Source organism: Triturus cristatus, chromosome 3_1 (genome assembly GCF_964204655.1).
Source record: "Triturus cristatus chromosome 3_1, aTriCri1.1, whole genome shotgun sequence".
Taxonomy (NCBI): domain Eukaryota; kingdom Metazoa; phylum Chordata; class Amphibia; order Caudata; family Salamandridae; genus Triturus; species Triturus cristatus.
Window position 1 is genome coordinate 619,218,343 of NC_140583.1, and position 18,509 is coordinate 619,236,851.

The following is an 18,509-nucleotide window of genomic DNA, read 5'->3' on the forward strand; positions in this document are numbered from 1 at the left end:
CTTGATGCTCCATAGCTGAAGCCTAACAACTTGAGAGCCCCCCCAATGTTGAGGAGGAAAAGGCCCATACCCACTTCCGATAAGTGCGCCTCATCTGGTTCGCGGTATCCTCTCGTGTTAAGGTTAATGAGCCCATGCCTCATGAAACCTAACCCATTTGCCTTGCACACTCTGGACATGGTGATGTTTAATTTCTTCCTAGACCTTTCCACTGCTGCGTTATCCAAGGCCCCCCACCAAACGACTCATGGTATGATCTCAGACCATACTAGCTCTGCTGGTTTTATGAGTCAGGCGACTGCTGTCAGTCCTGTTGTCAGAGCCCCAATTAAATCCCTGCGGCAGAGGTTTGCTAAGTCATTCTCCCCAGATGTACCACTACAGCATTAGGTTTCCCTCCGTGCTTCATTTCATCTTGCACGTTGGCAGCAGGTGTTCCCATCGCATTCCAAGCCTCCTTATCCATGAGACCTTTGTATTGCTCAGCCAAATTTCTTCATTAGTCTTCCACTCCACTACCCACCACTGTGCCCTGGGGATAAATGAATGCCCTAGGAGCCTGTTATAATGGAAACAACTTTAACGAAGCTAGGTCAGATATAGCCCCAAAAGGGCCATAGCCATCGCGATGGCGCCTATGTGAGAGGAATGTGGCGCCAATTCTTCCGATGGGAGCCCTGCTGCCCTTATAGCCATTTTAAGGATGGCATGTATGGGTTCTATGCCTGCCCCTAAATTAGAGATCAAAAGTCTTGGTGTCCGGCTGGACTCCAAACTCTCTTTTAAAACCGAAGCCAGAAAGGTTGTTGCCTCGTGCTTTGACATTCTAAGAATGCTGCGCAAAGTGCTCCCCTTGCTAACATCTCATGTCAGAAAGCTTGTAGTCCAAGCACTTATTCTATCTCGATTGGACCATGGAAATGCCTTGTACCTTGGGCCCCTAGATTGGTGCTGGCTAAACTTCAAACCACGCAGAATTGTGCTGCTAGGATTCTTATGGGAATCCAAAGCCGCGAATCAGCAAAGCCAGCACTAAAGGCTCTCCACTGGCTCCCAATTCTGGATAGAGTCCATTTTAAAGCCTTGTCTATTACTCACAAGCTGATAGACGGGAAAGGACCAGCAATCATCTCATCTTTGGCCCAGTCCTACCTAGCCAAGAGGGCCCTCCGCTCCAACGACCTATATCTGGCCTATGTTCCCAGAATTAGGAGGTCTCCAAGCAGCGGCCGATTTTTTTCCTATAACGCCTCCAAGCTGTGGAATTCACTCCCTCTGCAGTTACGAAAGGAACCCAACCATATGACTTTCCGCAAGTTGCTTAAAACCTGTCTCTTACCCAAATGATCTTGCCCCAGTTTGATCAGCTCTGCCCACAGCGCTGGGATGCCCGTGGGTAACCATGCGCTTTATAAAAACTGCTTTAATTTCATTTCATTCATTAAATTGAAAATGGCTAAGGTATGAACCGTCTTCATGGCAGAAAAGTGGCTGCCCTCCCAAGGCTGGGTTCTTTAAGTAATCGTGCATGCAGTAAACTGGGCAGCAGTCACTGTTAGTGAGGCAATACAGGCATGTGTGCATGCCCTTGTCGTTCTTATCTGTCTTTGATCTATGCAGATATATGGTCATGGCAATGTTCTCCATGTGCAGGTCATATATTCTCATGCAGGCCGGCCTACGGTTGAATCTGGCTGGGGCCACTAGTTAGCTGACCCTGTAGGCCCCAAAGAATGCCAGGGAGATTGCCACTCGGAATAGCAACAGCTCATGCTGCTGTGTGCAGATGCTTTGAAGCTCTTTGAACACCTTTTGCAAGGTGCCGAATCCTATGGGGCATCTCTTGTCCTTCTGCCTTGGTTGCAGATGCCCACATCCCTTTGTGGCTGCCCTGCAGTAAAAGGTGCCAGCTGGTTCGCTGACGCGCACTAATTTTGCATAGTAAGAAACCATGCGAATGTGATTTTGCAGCCATTATCTAGTGTTAATTTTGGCAAAGACCCAGTGTATAAATCCCTCCACGTCCCTAGTGGACACTTGGCCAATTCCCTGGGCGCAAGATATCACAGCAAAAGTCTCCCAGCACTTACGGTACTTGGACGCTGTCTTGGGGGCTAATGTGATGTTCACCAGCATGCTCAAGTCAGGTCTACCAGGTTCCACAGCGCTTGTGGTATCGCTGTTTCATCGCGGTCCGCATGTGGTGCCACTGCCCTGAATCTCTGCCACTGAAAACGAGACACTGTGTCAGCCACTGCATTCTCAGTGCCAGGAGTATGCATGACCCTGACTGCAATATTTGCCCTAAGCAGGCAGCCTACCAAATGCCTCAGCATGCTGATCACTATTATAATTATAATTCGAAGCTTGGACCACAGCGTGGTTGTCCACCCATAATGTTAATGTTGCTCCAATATAGAGAAGGCGATAATGATTGGGAAGAGTTCTAGCACCGCCTGTTTCTTGGTGCTCCCCTTCTCATTCCAACTTGTCGACCAGTGGGCCACCACCCATGCTGAGCCCAAGATGACCCCAAGACCATCTTCCCCAGCTGCATCAGTAAATGGTTCCAGCTTCTCTGCCGTCACTCAGGGTTCCCATCATATCAGGGTTCCATTGAAGTTAGCTAGGAATGTTGCCCAGTGCCGCAAATCCTACTTTACCCCTTGTTTCAGATGACCCCGTGCTGCCTCTTTGTCAGCCCTCTTGTCAACTGGGTCAGTCGCCTGACGAACGGCCTCCCTGCTACTATCACTCTGTCAGCATAGTTAAGTTTGCCTACAAGCTGTTGAATATTCCCCAGCATTCCCTTTATCGTGTGCTGCAGGTCCTCCATCTTTGCTGCTGGCAGTCTGCACTGGCCCTGCATGGTGACTAACTCAAAGCCCAGGAAGGACAGCCGTGTGGTATGGCCTTCCACCTTATCCTGGACCAGGTGCACCCCCAGCTCCTCCGTCAATGCCACAAAGTACCCCAACAGCCCTGCACACTCCGTAGAGCCTGGGATGCCAATGAACAAAAAATCTTCCAAGTAATGAATCCGCCCCCCTGCTGGATGCCGTTCCCCCAGGGTCCATTCCAGAAAGCTGCTAAAGGCCTCGAAGTAAGCCCAGGAGATCGCACACCCCATCGTCAGGCACTTATCGTGGTAATACTTCCCCAATTGAAAACCTAGCAGGGAATAGCTTTCTGGGTGCACAGGCAACAAGCGGAATGCTGATTCAATATCAGCTTTAACCAGCAGGAACCCTTTCCCACTTGTCCAAATCTGGTCTATTGCATCATCAATGGTGGCTTAGGATACCGAACAGCTGGCTTGGTCCAGCCAGTCGTTGACTGACTCCCCAGCTGGGTGCAACAGATGGTGAATGAATCGAAGCTGACCGGGCTCCTTCTTGAGTATCAACCCTAGCGGTGACTCCACACAATTGGTGCACAGGTGTTCGGCAAAGGGACCGGCGACCCGCCCTAGGCGGACCTCCTTGTCTACTTTTTTCTTTGCCATGGATGGATTGTCCCTTACTGACTTCAAGTTCTGGCTAAGCCGGGTGGTCAGCGGGCCGCAGTATGGTATTAAACCCGAATGGCGAAGGCACATGACTCTTTGAGGAGGCCCACACCCATTTATCCTTGAGGCGCACCCAGGGGGCTCCCGCCCAATTGGTCCCTTTACACCAAACTGACCAATCAGAGCACAACGTTTTCTTGGGCTCAGCTGCCGCCCATTCTTGCTACTTTCCCCGGTAGGGGTTTGTCATGGATCGCTCCCTTGTCCGACTGCTTTCCCCCGGCCTGCGTGCTGTTCATTAGGAGGGTTTTAGGGGGGTTGTGAAACCAGCTGGGGCTAAAGGTCAAGCTATCATCAGTTTGTGAAAGGAAAAAATACTGAACCTCCTCTCGAAATCGATAAGGGTGGGCAGAAGCGGCATCCCTGTTGTATTTAAGTTGCAGCATTGCATAAGACTGCTTTTCCCCTCTCACCCATCCGACTGCTTGCCTCCTCCTACCCCACATGGTTGCTTCAAAGTGTTGTTTAGCTTTACACCACGCTCCCTTTCCACTGTCCATGTAGGCTGCCGCGGTCCCTCACACCAGCAATAATAGGTGTCCCACACTGAACCACAGTTCTGGGAGCTAGGGTAGAGATTCTCACTCTCCTTCTAGGTGACAGTGTTTGAAGTTGCAGACTGGAAACTGTAACTGTAGCCACTGGTTAAGAAGTACGCTTGCAGGGCCAACCCAGTCGTTCAGCATTCAAAGAGATATGAAATGCGATCCATTTAGTAGGATAAAGATTATTTTCACCTCGCAACAAAACAGCAACAAATGTCAGGCAGTGCGAACGTTAGCAGCCAGCATTTAGCTATTAGATGTGAGGCAGTATTCTAATTTAGCCAAGAAAAAACACAAACATTTGATTGTGCAGCAGCTGTTGTGACAAGGTTGACTTTGATTTTACTCACACTCAAACTCACACATAAACATCCATTTCCATTTATGACAGTGCTGAGATTTAAAATAAATAAGGGCAATATATGAAGGAAGTGCACACATCATCTAAAATCCAGGAGGTAAAACGCTGATGAATGATCGGAATGCAGGGGACATTTTCTCTTGATTGAGACTTTAAACTCATTGGGGTTTGTAAAAAATAGCTGTGCAGGGCTGTATTTTTGCCTATATCTTGGCGTAGGTGACATGGATGATGGCAGCATGCCCGCCGCTGGAGTTGGCTTACCACAGCTGCTAATGGACTCCAATCACATCGTGAACAGCTCATGGAAATGTGGGCTTGGCCTCTTAATACAGGACTCCCCACAATGCAAGTCAGTATCTGTTGACATGCCTCGGAGTGACAGGAGACAGAATTAAAGCACCACTAGCCAATTTCAGTTGAAAAAATAGACACATGTAGAAAGCCTATTACCATCCTATTTTATGCAGTTCACCTGGGCTCCAGCACAGTTTATTAGAGTACATTTCTTCTCGTACCGCCTTAAAATAATAATGATTTGCTATGAGGCTCCTGTGCTGTGCACGTTTCACTAGAGAACTATCTTCATTTATTATTATTTTATTACATATGTGTGAGTTAGCGCAGAAAGGGGCTAGATGAGAAATCCAGCTGTCCAAAGAACCTTTATAAGGAGTATTGGCTTAGCCAACAGGTCTCACCTAAGCAGGATTAATTGGCTTTGTCAATGTTTTTTTTAGCCATGTTGTACAGCACTATGGCTTCTGTGTAGCATGGCTGAAAGTTACAAAAAAAGGCGGAATAACTCGACCAGCGCTGACCACATCATAGCGCTTTAAAAAAAACTTTTCAGCCATGCTGGTGTGAAACATGTCTAAAAGACATTGACAACGCCAGTATCTTTCACATAGGCAATACCTATTGGCTTTGCCAGTGCTTGTTTCTTTTGTTTCTAAACCGTTCTTGCTGCTAATATTCACATATACTGATATTTGACATGGTAATCATGATTAACAGCATAATCACTCAATAAAGCCATACTTTCTGCTTTAATGGTGATTAAAACAAAATTCAGGCAAGTGGATTGTTTTCTGGCTGTGCTATGTGTAGAGACCGGTACAGACATAGAGCTGGGGTATCATAGTTAGGATCCGCCAGCACCCCTGTTGCAGCCTTCTAGCTAGCAAAAGTGGGACGCAGGGGAAATACAATAGTAGTGTTTGTTACTATATATTGATCGGGGAAAGGTACAATTTCGTCCCATATGCATGATTAAAGTGGTGGAAAATGTGTAAATCTCATGTTTTATGCAATCTTTAAAGTTTTTGTTATGTTCCTTTATACTCCTAGATGGGACGAACAGCATTTCACTTAGCGGCAGAGCACGGAAAGCTGGAAGTGGTGGAGTTCCTGATTGGCTCTGGTTGTCATCACAACATTAAGGACAAGGTATCTCATTTTAAATTTGAGAAATGGCAGAGATTGAGATTAGTCAAAACAAATATAATCCTAACAATGGGCAACAAAAAAGTTGGAGACATGGAATACGAAAAGCAAGAACATGTCTGAGTGTGTGGTAGGAAATCACCAACTGAGATTTCTTCAAATAAACATGACTTGTTCATTTAGGCAAAGACCAGGCTCACTGAACTTTGAAAGTTTAGTAAATTTTACACAGATTATGAAAACAATTGACACACAATTGGGAATTCCATTGCCGAACACTGTGACTTGGTCCTCCATGCTGCAGGAGAATCCAAGAGAAAACTACTGCAACTAACTGAATATGCCACAAAAGTAACTAAACCCGGCATTAGTGGACATTAGGGAGACATGCGTTACAGAAGCAGATGAAAACGGAATATCTGAAAGAAACACGTTAGTTAGATTCCTCACCTTAGAATATCCCCAGGCGTCAGACTGGATCCGGAAGATTTTTCCTCAGCAATACCCCTTGCGCGTCGCTAGGCGTCCTCTGCGGCTCCGCGTCCGTCGTCGGCGTCGTGCGCCGGGATGACGTCGTCGGAGTACTTAGACGCCGCCCTCGCGCGCTGACGTCAGTTCTTCTTTTTTCCGCGCCAGTAAGCGCAGATCCGGGAGAGCTACCCCTTTTAGTCTTTTTTGACTAAATCTTTTTTGATCATTTTTGATCCTTGTCTGTCGACATCTGGTGCCGGTAGGATGCCTGGGTTCAAGGCTTGCGAGGATTGTCATCGACTGATGTCGGTGACCGATCACCACCGCCGGTGCCTCTACTGCTTAGGCCCCGACCACGACGCGGAGTCGTGCAACGACTGTCAGGCACTGACTTCGAAGGCTAGGCGGGAGCGGTCCCGCAAGCTTCTCGAGCTTCGCCACTCGGCTCCGCGTCGTGCGCGATCCCGGTCCAGGAGGAGGTCCAAGGATCGCTCGCGGAGCCCTAGCCGACGCCATCGATCGTCCGGCTCCAAGTCGTCAGGTAAGTCCAAACGCTCAAAGAAGTCCAAGAGGCGACATCGCTCTTCGGACTCCCCTCGCCGGTCGCGCGACTCGGCCGAGGGTCAGGGTGGTTCCACCCCCGCGGCTCCGGCGGAGCCGCAGGTGCCGCGTCCGCCCCCATACCTTCCGGTCCCTGGGACTGACGCGGCGCCGGCAGAGATCAGTGCCTTCCTCTCGGCCATGAGGAGCCTGGCCCCGCCGTCGACGCCCGCTGGCGCGCCTTCGGGCCCCGCGGACTCGACTGGGCGACCTCGCGTGCCGGCGGCTCCGGCCCCGGCGCCGTCGACGACTCCGGTCTCGACGCCGCAGGTCCCCGCGGGGCCCATGCCTGGGCCCCAGTCGACGCCGGTTGACCTAGTCACTCCTCCACCGGCGCCGACGCCTGTACCACCGACGCCGTCACCGGCGCCGCCGACGCCTTTGACGCCGACACCCCAGTTTAGCCCTCATCCGGACCCGGCGCCGGTGCGGCGTCGACCGACGCCGCATCCGACGCCGCTTGAGTCCTACCATCTCTACAGTCCGGTTCCGATCATTCCTCCTGTTTATCAGGAATCGGAAGAAGGGGGCGACTGGGAGGGGTTCGAGGACCCTCTGGCTGTTCAGTCACAGCTTTCTCAGGACTGGGCAGATGAACTGGGGGAGGCCAGTGGGCTGGACACCTCGCCAGACACTGGATTCACTTCTCCTCCGACCGTGGCTTCGGAGGAGGGTGCAGCATTTTCTGTGGTGCTGCGCAAGGCGGCCGAGGCCCTTGGGCTCGAGTTGCCTGCCGTGGCTGTGAGGACTAACATCCTCACTGAGGTGCTTCAAACCTCAGCAAGCTCCACTGAGCCTCTGCTGCCGTTCAACGAGGCCCTCACTGACGTTCTGCAGGGCACCTGGTCCAAGCCCTCCACAGTTCCTCCTGTGGATAGGAACGTTGCCAGGCGCCACCGCCCTGCTCCGGGCGACCCCAGTTTCCTGTCCCAACACCCCACCCCCGAGAGTCTGGTTATCCAGGCCTCTACCTCCCAATCCTCCTTCCCGACCGCTCCGCCGGACCGGGATTCCAAGAGACTCGAGCAGTTTGGCAAGAAACTGTTCTCGTCCCTTAGTTTGGGCCTGCGGTCCTTAAATACCGCCTGTCTCTTGGACCGTTATTCCCATTCCCTGTGGGATACGGTGGAGGACGTGCTGCCCCTGTGTCCGGAGGAGGTCCGGACGCGTCTTACCCAGGCTTTGGCCGATGGGAGGGATGCAGCACGGCACGCCATACGCTGTGGGCTTGACACCACGGACTCGCTGGGTCGGGCGATTTCAACCACGGTGGCGCTCCGCCGCCACGCCTGGATGCGGTCCACGTCATTTTCCGGGGATGTCCAGACCACCCTCATGGACATGCCCTTTGATGGCACTCGCCTGTTTGGTGAGAAGGCGGACAGTGCGCTGAACCGCTTAAAGGACTCCCGGGCTACGGCCAAGTCCTTGGGCCTCTCGGCTCCGCGGGCGCACACCTCCGCTTTTCGCCCCTTTCGTGGCCAAGGAAGGGGCGCCTCCTCACGTCCGCAAAGCCACCAGCCGCAGAACCAACCTGCGCGCGGTCGTGGACGTGGCTTCCGCCGTGGCGGAAATGGAGGCCGACGTGGTCAGCCCACTTCCACCCCTGCAGCATCCGCCTCAAAGCCCTCCTAGTCCGAGCTTTCAGGCCCATACCACGCCAGTGGGCGGCAGAGTTCGCCATCACCTGCTCCACTGGCGGTCCATAACATCGGACAGGTGGGTGCTGCAAATCGTCCGAAGGGGCTACTCCCTCCCCTTCGAGACGACCCCTCCAGCCATGCCACCGCAGCGCCACCGTATCTCGGGGGATCATTTGAATCTTCTCCGCGAGGAAGTTTCGGCTCTCTTGGCCAAGGGGGCCGTCGAGCGCGTTCCGAGTCCAGAAGTAGGTCATGGTTGTTATTCCCACTACTTTCTGGTTCCCAAGAAGGGCAAGGGGGGCCTACGTCCTATCTTGGACCTCCGGAACGTCAATGCCTTCCTCCGAAAGGAAAGGTTCAAGATGCTAACGTTGGCTCAGGTTTTAGCTGCCCTAGACCCTGGAGACTGGATGGTAGCGTTGGACTTGCAGGACGCATATTTCCACATCCCCGTCCTGCCGGCCCACCGGCGTTACCTGCGGTTCACGGTGGGCCAAGAGCACTTTCAGTTTACCGTGCTCCCCTTCGGCCTCACCAGTGCCCCTCGGGTGTTCACGAAAGTGATGGCGGTGGTCGCAGCTCATCTGCGCAGATCAGGGGTTCCAGTCTTCCCCTATCTCGACGACTGGTTGTTGAAGGCGGGCTCGCCCCAGGCAGTCGTCTCCCACCTCCAGACTACGGCGGATCTCCTGCATTTGCTGGGGTTTTCCATCAACGTGCCGAAGTCACACCTGAGTCCCTCTCAGAAGCTCCTCTTCATCGGAGCGGTTCTCGATTCGGCGCAGTTCCGGGTCCATCCACCGGAACAGCGGGTCCGGGATATACGGGCCCTGATTCCCATCTTTCGGCCTCTATCCCGGGTTTCGGTCAGGCTAGTGTTGCGGCTTCTGGGGCTGATGGCCTCCTGCATCCTACTAGTGCATCACGCCAGGCGGCGCATGCGGGCTCTGCAGTGGGACCTGAAGTTTCAGTGGGCCCAGCATCACGGCAACCTGTCCGACCATGTCTTGATCTCGGAGGGCACTGCACAACAGTTGCAGTGGTGGCTCACGGACCGCGAGTGGGTCAAGGGCAAGAGCCTCTCCCTTCCCCAACCGGAGCATGTCGTAGTGACGGATGCGTCCCTCCTGGGATGGGGTGGCCATATGGGAGTGGCGGAGATCAGAGGCCTCTGGTCTCCGGCGGAGTCTCGTCTCCACATCAACCTGTTGGAGTTGAGAGCGATCCCGCTTGCACTGAAAGCCTTCCTTCCCTCTGTCAGGGGAAGTGTCGTGCAGGTGTTCACAGACAACACCACCGCCATGTGGTATTGCAACAAACAGGGCGGGGTGGGGTCGTGGACCCTTTGTCAGGAGGCTCTGCGCCTCTGGACGTGGCTGGAACACCAGGGCGTCACCCTAGTGGTTCAACATCTGGCGGGCTCTCTGAACGCCAGAGCAGACGAACTCAGCCGCCGGTGCATGATGGATCACGAATGGCGTCTGAACTCCGAAGTGGCGCAAGGTCTCTTTCAGCAGTGGGGAGAGCCTTGGTTAGATCTATTCGCCACCGAAGAGAACGCGCAATGTCAGCAGTTCTGCGTGTTGGAATTTCCAAGGCGGCACTCGCTCGGCGACGCTTTTCGTCACGAGTGGAGTTGCGGTCTGTTGTACGCCTTTCCGCCTATACCACTTCTGCCCAGAGTGCTGAAGAAGATCAGGCACGACCGGGCCCAAGTCATCTTGGTGGCTCCGGATTGGGCACGAAGATACTGGTATCCCGAGCTACTCAGTCTGTTGACCGATCCCCCGATACGTCTGCCCCTTCGGGAGGATCTTCTGTCGCAGCAGCAGGGGACGGTCCTCCACCCGAACCTGTCCAGCCTCCACCTCCATGCGTGGAGATTGAGCGGCGGCAGTTGATGCCATTTGACTTGCCTCCTGAAGTCTGTGATATCATTCTGGCAGACAGGCGTCCCTCCACAAAGTCGGTATACGCCTGCCGGTGGAACAAATTTGTGGCATGGTGCACAGCAAAGGCTGTGGATCCCCTTTCCGCCCCTCTTTCTGAGGTTCTCCTCTTCCTTCTTTCTCTGGCCCGGCAGGGCTCTGCCCTGGGCACCCTGAAAGGTTATCTTGCTGCCATCTCCGCCTTCTTGCGGCTTCCTGATCAGCCTTCTCTTTTCAAGTCCCCTGTGGTTACACGCTATCTCAAAGGCATTACACACACGTTCCCTCCTGTCCCTTTTGTAATGCCTCAGTGGGACTTGAATCTGGTATTGACATTCCTGATGTGCGCTCCCTTCGAGCCTCTTCACAATTGTCCTCTTCGTCTTCTGACTCTTAAGACTGCTTTTCTGGTAGCCATCACCTCGGCTAGACGGGTGAGTGAGCTCCAGGCTTTATCTTCAAAGCCTCCTTTTCTATCTGTTCATCCGGACAAGGTTGTCCTTCGGCCTCGTCCCTCCTTTCTTCCTAAAGTGGTGACTCCATTTCACCTTGGGCAGTCTGTCACCTTGCCCACCTTCTTTCCGCCTCCGCATCCTTCCAAAGAGGAAGAGAGGCTCCACCGTCTGGACCCAAAACGTGCGCTCTCCTTTTATCTGGACCGCACAAAACAGTTCCGGGTGGACGACCAGCTTTTTGTTGGGTACGTGGGCGCTAAGAAGGGGAAAGCTGTGCACAAACGGACCATCTCTCGGTGGGTCGTTTTGTGTATAAAAATTTGCTATTCCTTGGCTAAAAAGGACCCTCCTGTTGGGCTGCGCGCCCATTCTACTCGGGCCACGGCGGCTACTACTGCCTTGGGACGGGGAGTCCCTTTGCAGGACATCTGTCAGGCGGCGACGTGGGCTTCGCTACACACGTTTGCCAGGCATTATTGCCTTGACAGCCAAGTCCGGAGGGATGGCTTCTTTGGCCGTTCTGTCCTCCAGGACTTTCTGGTGTGATCTTGGTTCGCAGACCCACCACCGGGGATGGTATTGCTTGGGTATCTATTCTAAGGTGAGGAATCTAACTAACGTGTTTCTTTCAGATGAACAAGTTACTTACCTTCGGTAACGATGTATCTGTAAGAAACATTAGTTAGTTAGATTCCTCACCGACCCACCCATCCTCCCCGTTCTGCGAACTGACTTCTAGGGTTAAGGTTGTCCTTTCAGGCCCCTAGATTTTATTTTTGGCACCAGTGTCGGTCTTTGTATGGCTCTGCGTTCCTGGCGCGGAAGGCTATGTACAAGAACTGACGTCAGCGCGCGAGGGCGGCGTCTAAGTACTCCGACGACGTCATCCCGGCGCACGACGCCGACGACGGACGCGGAGCCGCAGACGACGCCTAGCGACGCGCAAGGGGTATTGCTGACGAAAAATCTTCCGGATCCAGTCTGACGCCTGGGGATATTCTAAGGTGAGGAATCTAACTAACTAATGTTTCTTACAGATACATCGTTACCGAAGGTAAGTAACTTGTTCGGTAGGATGACAGGAGACTGACTGGAGAAACCAGAGTAAACATTGTGCGGCAATAGAGCAGGCAACCCGGAAGTAACAGGTAGAGACTGCAGATTACTAGCACAACATAGGAAAGACCAGCAAGGCAACAAAGACAGGCCTGTATTGTGCAGAGAAAGATAGAGAATGTAAATTAAAGAAAAGAGGCAGGCTGCAGGGGGCGTGACCAGGACAGCTAACATGGCAGACATTTTGCTCCTGGGCTCCCTAATCCCCTTCTGATCGCCTCCATCGGGTACATCGGCACCTGATATCATCAGAAGGGGCCTCAGCACGGTGCAGAAGATGGCGACGATTAATCACCCCTGCAACAGGGCCTCATGGAGTAACTTCGGCAGGATATGGCTGCGGGAGACCTAAATAGAATGGCAGGGACGCCCGGGGATGAAATGGGAACAGCTGCTACCCGCGGTGCGGGAAGCGTTACAACGAGGTGGCAAACTGGATGCGGTAGTGGTCCACCTGGGCGGCAATGACTTGGTAGCAATGGGGCAGAGCGCACTCCTGGAAGACATGCAAAAAGGTCTCACGGCATTGGCACGCCTAGTACACCCCCGCGGAAATAATCTTTTCTGAAATCGTACTACGGAAATTCTGGCGGGGGGCAATAGACCTGGGAGCGGTGGAGAAATCCAGAAGGAAACTCAATATCACAATGGCCAAGATATGCAGGGCCAATGGGTGGGGGTTCGTGAGGCATGGGTTCATTAACCTAAGAACCCCAGGGTACCACATGGATTGCGGAGTACACCTCACAGGCGTGGGAATGGATATGTTCCTCCTAAATATTGTGGGGGTACTAGAGCAGAGGGGTTTCCTATAACCGGAGGGCAAGGGGCCTTATTAGGGGGGAGCTCCCTCCGATCGTGAAACCGTAGGGATCATGGCGGAGCAAACCCAACTAAAGTAGGGAAAAAATTAAAAGAACTCACTAGAAGATAGATGGAAGGCTCTCACAGTGTCCTTGGGATGCCGCACGGCAGGGGCACTGAGGGAGCCAAAGGGCGGCAGGCCATCATAAAAGATTAGAGGTAATGCTCCCGCAGGACCCTTGGGATACCTCACTGCAGGGGTTCAGAAGGAGCAGAAAGCAAAGGACTCAGCCGCAAGAAAGTAGGCTAGAGGCTCAAGAAAGGTCCTTGGGCTGACACATGGCAGGGACCTCTCGGAGAAGGGAGGGCCCACGAAAGGGTACAGGGCGAGCGGTACGGCACTTGCGGCCCGGACAGGTCCAGGCGGATACCCTCCAAATCGGTAGCAAGCGGAAGCCTAGACCCGTAAAACAGATGCCCCAAAAGGGCCCCCTCCCAGATTATTGAGAGGCTGTGTCCAAAAATTGCGAGTCAATGCTAAAGAGCAAATAAGTAAAGAAGCGACATGGTCTAATAATGCAATATGTACGTAACCACAAACAATGTGATGTAAATACACAAATTGTTGTTTTTTGAATAAACTGCGACCTTTTCAGGCACCCAAGGAAGTTGTCAGTGGGGCTTTAAGGGAAAAGCGCGCAGTTTGGCTTTGAAGGATGAGGGAAGCGGGGAAGGGAGAGTCGCCACCTGGAGGGGGTTAGGACCCGGGCCGGGGAGGCACAGCCGGACCCCATAGAGGCCCGTGCAAAACACCATCTGGGGCCGGGAGGCCCTCCCCCCAAATTAGCATGTTTTGCTAGGCCGAGGGGGGCCAGGATTGGCCCCCGTTGAAAAACAAGTTCCCCCCCCCCAATAAGGGGGCAACCTAAGGAGTAAGGGTGAGATAAAAGGGGGCCCACGGGTCTCACACATCCCCCCCTCCTTCGGACAAAGGAAGACGAATCCCACCCACCCACACCTAAGAGACGGGCATCGCAGCCGCATGGTGGAGGGGTAGCGGAGCAAACCCAACTAAAATAGGGAAAAAATGAGAAGAACTTACTAGAAGATAGATGGAAGGCTCTCACAGTGTCCTTGGGATGCCGCACGGCAGGGGCACTGAGGGAGCCAAATTGCGGCAGGCCGCCATAAAAGATTAGAGGTAAAGCTCCCGCAGGACCCTTGGGATGCCTCACGGCAGGGGTTCAGAAGGAGCAGAAAGCAAAGGACTCAGCCGCAAGAAAGTAGGGTAGAGGCTCAAGAAAGGTCCTTGGGATGCCACAAGGCAGGTACCTCTGGGAGAAGGGAGGGCCCACAAAAGGGTACAGGGCGAGCGGGACGGCACTTGCGGCCTGGACAGATCCAGGCGGACACCCTCCAAATCGGTAGCAAGCTGAAGCCTAGACCCGTAAATCAGATGCCCCAAAAAGGCCCCCCCCCCCCCTCCCAGATTATTGAGAGGCTGGGTCCAAAAATTGCAAGTCAATGCTAAAGAGCAAATAAGTAAAGCAGCGACATGGTCTAATAATGCAATATGTACATACCCACAAACAATGTGATGTAAATACACAAATTGTTGTTTTTTGAATAAACTGCGACCTTTTCAGGCACCCAAGGAAGTTGTCAGTGGTGTTTTAAGGGAAAAGCACGCAGTTTGGCTTTAAAGGATGGGGGAAGCGGGAAAGGGAGAGTCGCCACCTGGAGGGGGCTAGGAGACTGACTGGAGAAACCAGAGTAAACATTGTGCGGCAATAGAGCAGGCAACCCGAAAGTAACAGGTAGAGACTGCAGATTACTAGCACAACATAGGAAAGACAAGCAGGGCAACAAAGACAGGCCTGTATTGTGCAGAGAAAGATAGAGAACGTAAATTAAAGAAAAGAGGCAGGCTGCTGGGGGCGTGACCAGCACAGCTAACATGGCAGACGTTTTGCTCCTCGGCTCCCTAATCCTCTTCTGATCGCCTCCATCGGGTACATCGGCACCTGATATCATCGGAAGGGGCCTCAGCATGGTGCAGAAGATGGCGACGATTAATCACCCCTGTAACAGGGCCTCTTGGAGTAATCCCAGTTATTGTACTGTGGAGTCCCCTTCATGCTGCATCCGAGGCTGATCCCTCTGCGGCCCTAACTCAGCCCTGCCAAGTGCCACGCATCTCGAGTAAAGGTAACGAATTTCCCTAATTTACCAAGCATTGCCACACTACCAGAAATCTGTCATACAAATCTGCTGGGATCAGACAATAAAACACAATGCTCTTTAATGTTTTCAAGTGCTTTTATGTGGTAAAGAGAATTTGAAATGTCCCTTAGCGGACAGGCAGCCAGGCTTCAGTCTCTTGTGAATGCCTCTCATTTGTAGTCTGTTTACTAGATCTGCCTCTGGCAGCCAATTGTAGAAAGTGCATGTGTCCCTTCAACTCGAGATGCTCCTCACTGCTATGCACCAGGACATTGGGTGAGAGGGACACAGCACAGTCCACTGACACTTTTGTATGTGTGAAAAAAGCTGTTTTTATTAAAACAGGTGCACATTACAAAAATTCCTTGGCATTCTGCCTTACAAAACCAAACCTCACTCTACAAAGTTCATCACATAATTTTACACACCCACCACTAAATGTTCCGCCCCCACATACCGTAACCAGCAAGTATCTAACTCATAACATCCTGCATTTCTTCCATTATGACCTCTTAATTTCCTCTACCACTTATCAGTCGATCTGTCAACATCGATTAAACCTAACTTCCTATAACTTATCCTTTACCTTCCTGCCTTGTTCCGGTGTGACTTGTTCACAACCTCCCTATCAGCCTGGGTTGCCAGTGGCAACAACAATAACATTATCTAAATCTATGCCAACTTTTTGGCCAACCGCCACCAGAAAAAAGCTCTAAACTGGCTATTTCTGTTCTTTCCCCAAACTTTTTCCCGCTCACTGCTGCCCCTTCAAAGTCCGAGCTAAAAGGTCCTTCACTTACAACAAATACAACTTCATCCCGAAGCAAGAAACATCATCCCTAAAGAACTCTATGCTATCATATCTCATCTCAGAGTGCTCCACTCTGCCAAAACCTTCTGCCCTACAAAATCCTCTAATTTCTCTATACACCTTTCGCCTGGCAGGCTTCGAGGCCCCTCTACAATTCCTTGTTGGAATAAATGCTGTCCATAACAGGAAACACCCGGACCACAGTTCTTTGACCGCCCTCATGTCTCTTCATTTTGCGCAGCAGCCCCACACCCTTCACCACCACCAAGTCTTTCTCCCCTAAATACTCCAGCAAAACATCCGGACAATGCTTTCCTGACCAAATCCTGTTCAGGATAGGCAAAAGCTCTCTCCAACGCATTTCCCTCCCCCTTTTCCATACCAGGACACAGACCATAGCTGGGGATCAAAACCCAAATTAATACCAGGTACTCTATTCCACGCTTCCTGGTTGGCCCACTACACAAAGGAGTGCCCCACAATCCACACGGACAAACTGGCAGCCTTCGGGCCCACAACTGAACCTGAAAAGACATGGCAGCAGTGAGGGAAAGAACATAGTCTGTTCTTCAACAACCCCCCCCCGCCCGTCCAACCGCTTCCCATTCCTATGTCAGAAACCTTTTCCCTGTAGGGAGGACCTGCCTGCTTGCAACTTCTCCCCCACATCTGACCGGGCACAAGTCTACCACCGGATAATCCGTCAATACCAGCGTCTGTCCGAGTGTCCTCTGATCCGTCTTTGGGTGACATAGCCGGATTAGAACCACATCCCCTTGCACCACTGTTTCTTCTCAGAAAAGGCCAGCCCACAATTCCCCACCCAACAATTCCGACACCCTAAACCTGTCAAAGAATATCCAAAGCATTATGGAAACAAAAAGCATTGCTTCCCCTTCTCTCATGCACAAATCTGGCAGAATTAGTATCGCCTGTGAAAAGACTCGGAGGTCTCCTAATTGTTGCTCCAAGGCCCTGATCCCTGGCCCAACTTTTCAACACTCACTTCCCCAGTTCCCTACTGACTGAGCATAACCCTGGAGTAACTTTCCCATAAATGCAATACCTGCCACTTTCCTCGTGATTGTGACCCAGGGCAGCCCCTTCTCTGCTGTCAATGACAATGTAAACTGCACTACATCTTCTGTTTTCCCCCAACCCTCCAGCCTCTTTTTGGCCCAGTTGTTCAAGAATTCCTCCCAAGCTTATGCATATGTTTTCCTGGTGGACTTCACCAGTGACCCTACCACAAGCTGGAAAAGCCTCTGTCTTCTACTTTCTATAGGTCTTTCGGTATAGGTGTCATGTCCCTGTCCGCCTGCCTCGCCAGCACATGGCATCTCTCCCACTGTGAACAAGACAAAGTATCCACAAGTTCATTGTCCAACCCTGGCACATGTTTTACTCTGAACAGTGTCATATCTCAAGCATTCGGGCACAAATTCCCTCAGTAACTTAAATATCTAGGCCTCCCTGGCTGACTGTCTGTTCACTATCTGCACTACTGCCATGTTGTGAACCTGAAACAAAACCTTCTTGTGGGCTAGCTCCTCGCCCCAGATGGAAACAGCCACAACCAGTGGAAACAATTCAAGAAAGGCAATACTTCACCCCGTACTTCCACATCTCTGGTCATTGTTCAGCGCACCATCTTCCTTGCCAATACAATACAAACCAACTCCTCCTGCAGCATCAGAGAAAATCTAAATGTCCCACTCTAACTGCTGCAGTGTGTACAATGGCACTTCATTGAAAGTATCCAAAAAGAAGCACCACATGTGCAAATCCTCCCTCACACCGCCGACAACACGTGATGATGAGTTAGAGACAATCCTGATAGCGCCACCCCCAGCCTTCAACAAAAAGACCTGCCTGCTCTCACTACTCTACATGAAATTTAAGATGGCCTAACAGCACCTGTACATCCTGAACCTTAACGTAAGCTTTTCCTAGCATGACATCTCTCAACAACTGCATATTTTGCTTTTTTCCCGCGGAAAATGTGATGCTATTGCCCTTGAGTCAAGCTCTATCCTCTATCCACTGTCCTTCAAACTGAATCCCTAGCAGTTGAAAATCATCCGGGTGCACTGGTATTAACCTGAAGGTTGATTTTATGTCACTCTTTGCCATCTCTGCCCCCATCCCCGTCTGTTCTACTATGGACATAGCCACTTCCACTGAAGAATAAAACACCAAAGCCAACTCCTCGGATATGAAGTTGTTGACCGATTGCCCTTCAGGCCATGACAAGTGTTGTATGAGTTGGAACTGACCCTGCTCTGTCTTAGGGACCAACCCGTCAGTCATGTGCCAATAATCAAACGGACCCGCCATTCGACCTTCAAGAATTTCTTTCTGTAGTTTTTTCCTCACTGTCTGTGGGCGTTCCCTGGTCGATTTCCGATTCTCTGCCCATCACCTCACTCTCAGACCCTCATATTGCAATCTGAACTCACATTGAAATCTGTCCCCCAACATTGCTGCATCATCCCTGTTTACATATGACTGCTATCAAAATACCATCCTGTCCAGATT

The 18,509-nt window shown here is 51.8% G+C and overlaps 1 protein-coding gene across 3 annotated transcripts in view; it reads left to right on the forward strand.

The window, feature by feature from the left end:
• Nucleotides 1–18,509, forward strand: part of ANKDD1A (ankyrin repeat and death domain containing 1A) — a 419,853-nt gene that overhangs the window by 251,220 nt on the left and 150,124 nt on the right. For all 3 annotated transcript variants that reach the window (XM_085644555.1, XM_085644556.1, XM_085644557.1), the window contains one exon: nt 5,825–5,923. In XM_085644555.1, the coding sequence (XP_085500681.1) occupies nt 5,825–5,923 (99 nt within the window). The remainder of the gene's footprint in view (nt 1–5,824; nt 5,924–18,509) is intronic.